The sequence below is a fragment of the Mesoplodon mirus genome (assembly GCF_964341445.2).
Source record: "Mesoplodon mirus genome assembly, chromosome: 8".
Taxonomy (NCBI): domain Eukaryota; kingdom Metazoa; phylum Chordata; class Mammalia; order Artiodactyla; family Ziphiidae; genus Mesoplodon; species Mesoplodon mirus.
Window position 1 is genome coordinate 2744014 of NC_138984.1, and position 10085 is coordinate 2754098.

General features: G+C 54.9%; 1 protein-coding gene across 8 annotated transcripts in view; it reads left to right on the forward strand.

The window, feature by feature from the left end:
• The window catches only part of PER2 (period circadian regulator 2), a 41141-nt gene extending 31329 nt beyond the window's left edge, over positions 1–9812 (forward strand). For 6 of the 8 annotated variants that reach the window (XM_082630009.1, XM_082630012.1, XM_082630013.1 and 3 more), the window contains 5 exons: positions 377–1188; positions 2526–2712; positions 3608–3797; positions 4764–4914; positions 7575–9812. In XM_082630009.1, coding sequence (XP_082486135.1) covers positions 377–1188; positions 2526–2712; positions 3608–3797; positions 4764–4914; positions 7575–7724 — 1490 coding nt within the window. In that variant the 3' untranslated portion in view covers positions 7725–9812. Of the gene's footprint in view, positions 1–376; positions 1223–2525; positions 2713–3607; positions 4086–4763; positions 4915–7574 lie in introns of those variants that run through there. The other 2 variants (XR_014294824.1, XM_082630014.1) reach the window with 2 other exon arrangements.
• The last annotated feature ends 273 nt before the right edge of the window (positions 9813–10085 follow it).

Here is a 10085-nt window from a genome sequence, read left to right on the forward strand (position 1 = left end):
TTGCAGCTTTCTTACTGTTTTGGACAAATAAAACCTTGATGCCACGTACCACTATTACTTCATGAAAGAAACAGCATTTTGATATGAGAAGAAAGCAAGGAATGTGATCTTGCAACAAAGGGGTGGCCCTTTAAATGGATTGAATCTAGTTTTATGAAAACCTAACGTTTTGCCCTGATTTTTCTCACTTTGCTGAGGATCCGGGAAGACCGGGTGGTGGCCCGTGATCCCCAGGCACCGTGATGGGGAGGGTGACACTGACTGTTGAACTGGGAGGTGCCTTCAGGTTTCTGAGGTTCTACAAATCTCTGAGAATTGATGTAACAGGAAACATAATTTTTACATTTTAAATCTTGTTGTTTTCCCATTATTTTAGCTGCTCCCGGACTAAGAAATACCTCTGGAATAGATTCATCTTGGAAAAAAACGGGGAAGAACAGAAAACTTAAGTCCAAACGGGTCAAGCCTCGAGACTCCTCGGGGAGCACTGGGTCCAGGGGGCCCCAGCCCCAGCGGCTGCCGCTGGTGGGCCTGAATGCCACAGCCTGGTCACCGTCGGACACATCCCAGTCCAGCTGCCCCGCGATGCCCTTCCCCGCCCCGGTGCCCGCTTACTCCCTGCCCATGTTTCCAGCCCCAGGGATAGTGCCAGCTCCAGGGACCGTGGCAGCGGCACCCGGAGCTCCCCACGCCGGCCTCGCGCTGCCCGTGGACACCCAGTGCGAGTTCGCGGTCCAGCCCCCACCGTCTGCCAGCCCCTTGGCTCCGGTCGTGGCCTTGGTCTTACCCAGCTGCCCCTTCTCCCCGGTGACCCCGAGCCTGCCCCCCACTTTCTTCCCCGGCCAGCCGAACTTGCCATCCGAGGTGATGCCTGCCTCGCAGCCCGAGTTCCCTGGTCGGACCTCATCCCCCAAACAGCCGCACACGCGTCCCCCGGCAGAGCGCGGGCTGCCCGTGTCGCGCGTGGCCGCCCTGCCCTCAGGCACGGGGTCCGCAGGCAGGACCTCGCCGCCGCTCTTCCAGTCCCGCGGGAGCTCGCCCCTGCAGCTCAACCTGCTGCAGCTGGAGGAGGCCCCTGAGGGCGGCTCTGCGGCCGCAGGGCCCATGGGGTCCACCGAGACCGTGCGATCGGGGCCCGACTGCCAGCCTGGCTCATCCTGGGACCGGCAGCCCGAGGCACCGCCGACCGTAAGGATCTCCTGATGCCCTTTGTCTAACAAAGGCAGGTGGCAAATGCGGGCTCCACGGGCGGGTCATGAACATCCTCACCTCAGGTGGTCCCTGCACTGAGGTTACTACCAGACCATTTCAATTCCGACATAAACACGTGTGCTAGGAAATAACATTTTCCGGGTAAAAGACCCTATCAGAGTAGACCAGTTTTTATTTTTATTTTATTTTTTTGCGGTACACGGGCCTCTCACTGTTGCGGCCTCTCCCGTTGCGGAGCACAGGCTCTGGACGCGCAGGCTCAGCGGCCATGGCTCACGGGCCCAGCCGCTCCGCGGCATGTGGGATCTTCCCGGACCGGGGCACGAACCCGTGTCCCCTGCATCGGCAGGCGGACTCCCAACCACTGTGCCACCAGGGAAGCCCCTAGACCAGTTTTTATTGTCTTGGGATCTGAAGGGAAAAAGGGAGATTGATTTTCTGATGGCGGATGCAGGCTCCAAGTAGCCACGGTGATTTCGTGACTCGTCGTCATGGGCCTCCAAGTTTTCAATGAATACTTCGAGGATAAAGCACAGTCAGGTGAAAGGTCAGAACGGAGGCTCCTTGGAGGGCAGCTGGCAGCAGAGGGGCTCACGGTGGAGGAGCAGGGCCAGCGGGGAGCTGGAAACCAGTGCAATGGGTACTCCTCCTCCCAAGTCTTGAGGGACGCTGGCGTGTACTCTTACTCGGTTAATGAAACTGTAGTTTGATTTCCAGTTAATGCTTCTGTGTCCTGAGAGCTTCGGTGTGTGGTCACATCCGCTGAGGCAGTGTGATCCGTGGGCCCTCCAGGGAAGGAGCTGCGTGGGGCTCCCCTGCCCGCACTCCTGGGAGAGGAAGTGGGAACAGGGTGGCTGTCCCAGCACGGCTGCTGCCCTCCTGACTCCCGGGCCTACAGTCTGGGTTCCAAGGATCGGAGGGTTGGGGCGCTCCCAGGCCAAGCCCCCCTCATGCCCAAGCCTGTCCCCACTCTGGGTCACGGGAGCCGGGAAGCCAGAGCCCTGCCTCTGCGAGGATCGGCTTTGGGGTGCTGCAGGAGACACTTGCCCACCTTGGCGGAGGAACGAGCATGAGGCTACCCCCGCAGGGATCCAAGAGCTGCCGTCTTTAGTGGGACTGTCCCTAAATTAAATTCAATTACATGGCATCCATCCCACCACCAAGAGTCCCGCTGTGGTCCCAGTAACCACGGGGTCTGTGCACGTGGCACGTGGAGGAAGGGCCAGCGGTCCAAGGAGGGCGCACCCGCTGTGTCCCCGAGAGTCTGGTGCAGACAAGACACTTGACTTGGTGTCTCCCCCCTGTTCCCACAGTGCGACAAGCCCAGGGACACCCAGAGCAGCGACGCCCTGTCCACGCCCAGTGGCCTGCTGCGCCTCCTGCTGCGCGAGGACCTCTGCTCAGCCACAGGCTCAGCCCCGTCCGGGAGCGGGGCCTCCGCCACCTCCTGCTCCCTGGGCTCCGGCTCGCTGGCCTGCGACGCATCCGGAAGTGGGGCCGGTATGTAGGTGGTGCTGGGAGTCGGGGCGGGGTGGGAGGTGGCAGGTGTGTTTGGAAGACTCTCACGTGATGCACCTGGGTGTCCTTGACTCTCCGCCCCCCAGGGAGCCAGTCACCCCAAAGCCGCGGGCTGACTTGGGCAGGGCCCCGACATCCAGGCATCCAGTGGCACCCCGAGCAGCTCCTTGGACAGGCAGCTGGGTTCCTCCTACCCCGCTCCACCTGTGCGGACGGCAGCCCGGGCCCACCCCAGTTCCCTCTGTTGCCCGTCACTCCCGACCTCAGCGGCACTGCAGGCCCCCACCCCAGCTGGCCCTGCTTGGACTGTCCCTGGGGCTCCCCGGGTGTCCCAGGAGGGCTGGCAGTGGCTCGCCTTCCTGGGTTAGATCCCCTGGTGAGAAACTAGCGTGTGGACCGACCAGGATCGTTCACGTGTGATCTGGAACTGCCCCACGGGAAGAGCACACACTCTCCCCAGACTGTAAGACCCCCGCTTCCCTGAAGTGAGCGGGCCCCTCTCCCTGCAGGAGGCCTGCCGGGAAGCGCTCGGGACAGCCGCCTGCCGCTCACAGGGGCGGCTTCTCTGTGGTCTGGCTCAGTCCGGAGGTAGTGAGCCTGGGAGAGAAGAGCACGGCTTCTAAGATACAGCCCCACCTGGACTCCTCGGGGCCTCCCCAGGAGAGAATCACCTCCATGGGACCAGCTGATATCCCGTTTTTAAATTACCCAGACAACTCGGGAATTGGAAAGAGAAGGGAAGGTCCACCAACCCAGGCACCAGTTACCAAAGAAAACCCTTCAGCTCCCTGATGGTGCCGTTCCTTTACACGCGCACAGCGTGCAAGGTCAGCGCAGCAGTCAAGGTTTTGACCTGCCATCCTTTGTGTTTTTAAAGGCAGCAGCAGCACAGGTCACACCAGCAAGTATTTTGGAGGCACCGGCTCCTCAGAGAATAACCACAGGGCAAAAGTGAAGGTGGACATGGCGGAGGGGGAGCGCCTCAAGGACGTCCTCCAGGACCCTGTCTGGCTGCTCGGGGCTGACACGGACGACAGCGTCATGATGGCATACCAGATGCCTTCGCGGTAACCTTTTGCCGCCGGCTCGGGACGGTGAAGGGCTGGGTTCAGGATTCCCCAGAACCACAAGGCCAGAGGCCTTCCCCTGGGAGCCTCATCTCAGATTGAGCTGAGTGCACAGATAGAAGCAGGGCCCCTCTAGATGGTGCCGCTGGCCACACACAACCCGCAGAGTGACCTGCTACAGGCCTCCAGGATGACGGGCTCTGGGGACCCGCCACGGTGTCACAAGATGTTTACAAAGCATTCGTGCCAACGTCGTCTCTTTTGCTCTGTTGCCAGCAACCCCATGTGGTCAGTGGCGTGTGTGTGTGTGTGTGTGTGTGTGTGTGTGTCTGTGTCTGTGTCTGTCTGTCTGTCTTAGAGATGCAGAAACAAAGAGTCAAGGTGGGTGAGCAGCCCAAGGCCGCTGGCTGCTCTGTAGGGACCTGGGTCTGTGCCTCGGCTCTGACCACTCCAAGGAACCTGGAACCCATCAGGGGCCCTGGCCCTGCGCAGTGCCCCCTCGGTGGAGGGAGATGGCGGGGAGGAAGGACAGATTAACCCTGAGGCTCAGAACAGCCAGGCCTCTGGGCCAGGGGAGCCCAGGGCTCTGTCTCCAGGACTGCTGCGGGGCAGGCCAGTGTTGGCAGGTGGCAGGGGAGGACTTGTCTACCTACCACCTCGCTGGTGAGAACCTCCCGGGCACAGAACCAAGTGTCTGCAGATACCCAGCTCCCATGGCTGTGCTAAAGTGAGATGAAAATCAGAACTCAGTGTATCATCTTCTTAGAAAAACTACAGATTATCTACTAGGGAGATGAAGTTACCTTAAATAGGGTAATTTATTTTAAATGGAAAGGAAATTTAAACAAAATCATCTAAAATCACATGATCAATACTGGACATGTTGGTAGAAAACGAGCATATTCTTTAAAAAACAAAGCCCTTGAGACGTTCTAAAGCTTCCCTATTTCTAACTGTTTCATGAAGAAATTTAGAGACGGTCCTGCAGGAGGACAGGGAGAAGCTGAAGGTGCTGCAGAGGCTCCAGCCCAGGTTCACAGACAGGCAGAGGCAGGAGCTGCAGGACGTCCACCCGTGGATGCGGTCGGGCGGCCTGCCCGCGGCCTTCGACGTGGCGGTGAGCTCTGGAGCGGGTTTTCTGACTTTGCGTTAAAAGGCACGTGATGAGAATGCTCTGTGCTGTCTTTGCAACTGTTCTGTACATTTAAAACTTCTAAGATTAAAAGTTCATTAAAGGGCTTCCCTGGTGGCGCAGTGGTTGAGAGTTCGCCTGCCAATGCGGGGGACACGGGTTCGTGCCTCGGTCCGGGAAGATCCCACATGCCGGGGAGCGGCTGGGCCTGTGAGCCATGGCCGCTGAGCCTGCGCGTCCGGAGCCTGTGCTCCGCAACGGGAGGGGCCCCAGCAGTGAGAGGCCCGCGTGCTGCAAAAAAAAAAAAAAAAAAGTTCATTAAAAAAAAAAAATACCACCACACTGTTAGGTTTCCTTCAAAGAACTTTCTTCCAATGGCTTTTCAACAGTGTTTCCAAAAAGGTCTCCTAAATATCTAGTCTCAATCACATGCTGAAATTTGAATTTTTTTTCTTTCAATTCTGTTTCCAATGAAAACACCCACACACACACTTCCTCTGTCATAAACCCTCAACATCCACGTAGACCATTAAGTAACAGGGACACAGCAGGTCCCCACCCTCCCTCCCACTCTCGCCAGGCTGCCCCTCCTGTCTCTGTTCCTTCCCGAGGGTCCCAAAGGTGTCTCTGTACCCCAGCTTCTCTCCCCCGCTCCCGCCAGGGCACCCCCATACCAGCACTGCCCGGGAGGCTGCTCTCGTCAAGGCCTCCAGGTCCAGCAGCTGAATCCACTGACGTCTCCGCCCTCACCCTAACCGACCCACTCGTGGCATTCAGCGACGGCCGGCCCCTCCTCTGAGAGCGCCCCTCCCTTGGCCCCGGCCCCTTGGCCCCTTGCTCTTGTCCCATCACTGTGGACACGCCCAGGCTCAGGGTTTGCACCTTCCTCTTCTGTCTACACTGCCTCCGGCGCTGTCAGCTCTCTCCTCCTGACCAAAAGTAGGGTCTCCGTGCCGAGACTCCCCAGCGTCCACCTCTGTCGAGCTTCATCTGCTGTCCTGGTTACGCTCAGAGAGAGCCAGCCCACCCACTGTCTTCCCACCCACTCAAGGGTGACTCCATCACCCCTCTTGCTCGGTCCACAGCCCTCTGGACTCTCTTCCTCTCGTGCCCCATCCAGTCCACTAGCAGGTCCTACTGGCTTGACCTTCAAGGTGGCTGGAAACCAGCCCCTTCCCATCACCTCCAGCATCACCACCCTGGTCCACGCCACAGTGCTGCTTCACCTGATTGTCACAGTATCCCCCCCGCTGCCCTCTGTTCCCCCTTGTCCCATACAGCGAAATCACGTCACCCCTCAGCTCTGAGCCCTTCCAGCGGTGCCCCTCCTCAATCAGAATAAATTGCAGCAAAGCCATTAAAATATGACACCCCCTCCCCACGGCTCCCATCTCCCCTCACTCCCTCCTCTCCAGTTGTTCCCTGAAATCCTCGAGCCGGCTTCTGCCTCAGGGCCTTTGCACCTGCCCTTCCCTCTGCTTGGAATCCTCTTTCCTCAGACAGACACATGGCTCACTCCGGCTTCCTTCAAGCTTTTCTTTCACATGCTGCTGTGTTACTTATCTAATACTACCTAGCAAATAACCCCAAAACTTAGGAGCTTAAAATAATAATCATTTATTATCTCCCACTGTTTCTTTGGGTTGGGAATTTAAGAGCAACTTAGCTAGGTGGTTCTGGCTCAGGGTCTCTCCTGAGGTCGAAGGTGAGAGATTGCCCAGGGCTCGTGCCATCTGAAGCCAGGATGGTGGCTGGAAGATCCCCTTCCAAGGAGGCTTCCTCACGTGCCTGCACGTTGGTGCTGCTGTTGGCAGGAGGCCTCAGTTCCTTGCCATGTGGATCTGTCCATCAGGCTGCTTGTGCGTCCTCATGACATGATCCCGGCCTCCCCAGAGAGAACCAAGGGGCTGCAGTGCCTGTTACAACCCACATGTCACCTGCATCACTTCCTCTTTGTTAGTGGCAGGTCCCTGAGTCCAGGCCTCCACCTTCTGAGCAAGGGGTGTCAAAGAATCTGTGGGCGTCTTTTAAAACCACCACAGTCACTCTCTCAGCGGAACGTCAGTAAAAGTACAGACGTCCTCACATGCCTCATTCCACGTCAGCCCCGCACTTCCCACCTTGTAATACACTGTGGGGCGTTTCTCGTTCGGCTACTAGGAGGCCACCTCCGCTGGGACACAGATTTTCCTCTTTGTTCACTGCTGGCTCCCCGTGCTTAGAACGTGCCTGGAGCACGACAGGTGCTTAACAGATAGTTGGGAAATGAACAGATGGGACAGTATGTTGTTGGTATCCCATTCTACAGATTAGAAAACTGAGGTTATAGAAGGTCGGTAGCAACTCCAGGTCCCACAGGCAGAAAGAGGAGGAGCTGGCACTAGAGCCTCTCGTTGATGCCGTCCCCCCCTTATGCACAGCCACCTCTCAGACAAGGGAGGGGCCTGGGGAACTGGGAGCGGGGACCCCTTGGGAAGAGCTCTGGCTCCTTGGAGAGCAGGCAGGGGTCCCATGCCCAGTGGCACCTGGTCGCCCTCCAGCAGCCTCACGGCTGACACCTGATCACCTGCACCTCTCTCAGCTTGAACTACTTTTTCGTACCAAAGATCTCATTTTTGTTACTGATTTACATTTTTTCTTTTAAGGAATGCGTTTGCTGTGAAATCAAGGGAAAAAACAACATTTGCGTGCGGTATGAGGAAGCTACCCCTACTCTGGGACTCAGTGGAACAACCGACACCACAGAAGAGGGAAACGGACCCTCCCTGAGTCACAGAAACGAAGGGCGGACGTAACCCCCGCAGCGGGACAGCCAGTGGCGTATGTTAGATGGTGCTCTGAGGAGAGGGAGCGTCTTCACCTGTGTTTCTAATGAAATGGACGATATACTTACATGGCTTTTTTTTGTTCTAGAAAAAAACCCACCGTTTTCCGAAGGGGTGATTTAAAACCGTGGAGGGTAGGAGAAGTTTGGGAAGAAATAGTTTTTTGTATTTAAAATATAAATATGGAGTTTTCGGGGAGAGGGGAGGAGATTTTCATCATTGTTTAACTTGAGAAAGACTGCTTCCCTCCTTGTGTCGGGGAAGCGGCTGCGTGCTCTCAGCCAGAGCACCAGTGTCTGCTGGCTCCCCGTGGGCGGTCCCGAGGCATCGCACCAGGCTGTGACCAACGGCTAGGATGCCACAGGTGACTCCGCGCTGAGGGGCCGGCCTTTCAGAGCTTCCCCAGGGTGTGTTTGGATCAGATCAAATTATGTCCTCTCTGGGGGGCTGCTTTTTATCTAAATTATTTAGTCAGACTAGATGTCTTTAAAACATACCAAGTGGAGATCACAGCCTCTGCTAATTTTCTTTCAAAATGTTTTGCGTTAAATGGCGTGAAGCGTAGTCTGGCAGACCAGCAGCTTCAGCTTCAAGTGTGGTGGCAGCAAACATTTCACCTGACGTAGCTTAAGTCTGGGGTGAACGAAGTTGAAATGCTCGCTCTGGACTAAAGAAGCCTAATGGTCTGTGTGACCAACTCCATCATAGGAATATACATCCTCAGAAATACACAGACCCTTCTGTATATTTTGACATCATTCTCCTATCCTTTTCAGACCGAGATAGCCAATATGTAGATAAAAACACGTTGTCGGTCATCCCCTTATTGTGACTTCCCTCTGCAAACCGGGCTTTGATCGCCACACTTGGGACCCACTCGTATTTATTCTTCGATGGGCAGTTCCCAGACATCAGCTCTGGCCCAGCCAAGCCAGCGCTTTCTCCTGACTTAGCTGGTGGCTGCATCTGTGTTTTCCAGGGTGGCGTGAGCTAACCGCTCCCACCACACCTGGGCTGGGACACTGACCCCTAATTCTTTTCATGAACCTGACCTCATTGGTGCAACTTCCGGTCTCTGTGGTGATGTCCACTGGTGTCGCTGACACTTTCAGGTGAATGGGACAACTTGGGGAAAAGTGAGACCAGACAGCCCAACTTTTTGCAAAACCTCATATTGTATCGTCTATCCCAAAGATTGTCTGGAAAAATGTTACATTGGTCCCTAGGGTGAATGAGAAGCTGCCAGTGATGAAACAACTGACTTACAATTGCATTGCGTCTGTAGAAAGTTAAAAGGGCAGCTTCCCCTGTTCTTTGATGGAGAAGCAGCTACTAGAACAGGTGAAGTCTCCTTGTAATCCAGTTGGTTTTCATAGTAAAACCACTTTATGCCTGAATATCAATCCTATTTTTCATAAACTCGAACACAGAAAGTTTAATTTTTTATTTTTTTTTTAATTTACAAAGCAACATCACCTGCAGATACCCAAGACAAGGAGTAGTGTATGCATTTGTGTGGAGACGAGATGCTACAAACTGCTTCCTGCCCCTGAAGTCAGATCATTAAGGGATGAGATGGGAGTCAAAGTTGCGTTGACTTTCCCTAAACACAAGACTGCCAACACGTTCTCTCCTGTTAGGAATGTTTACCGTCAGCATTATCTTCGCATTTATGTATATTCATTGATTGTTAACTGCTGCGTAGCTTTGACGTGTGCTGAGAAGTTGACAGCAGGAGCATTTTGTGAAATTGTTTACACGGTGCCACGCATTGGGTCTTATATTTTCGTTAGTATGTGTGCTTACACGGGTGTTATAAAAAACTTCTTCTCGATTTTAAACTGAGCCTTCTTTTTAATATATTCCTAAAGATATATGTAAATAAGCTCTCAGAGTCTGTGTAACAACGTGTTAAGCCTTGCCGGACAAGTGGTTTGTTTATGTGCAAACCAGACTTTCTTCACCCAGTGCAATATGTTTGTTGGACTGCTTGTGTCTTTTTATGATTTTTTGCCTTTTAGAAAATTGGTGAATAAAGCAAGTATATTTTTATTTTTATTTGTGTGTATTTTTAATGTAGCACAGAGGAACAGGAACCTGAATAGAGATCAAAGATTATCAAAATCTTTTTTTTAAAAAAAGAACCCGGGCTTTCCTGGTGGCGCAGTGGTTGAGAGTCCGCCTGCCGATGCAAGGGACACGGGTTCGTGCCCCAGCCCGGGAAGATCCCATAAGTCGCGGAGCGGCTGGGCCCGTGAGCCATGGCCGCTGGGCCTGCGCGTCCGGAGCCTGTGCTCCGCAACGGGAGAGGCCACAACGGTGAGAGGCCCA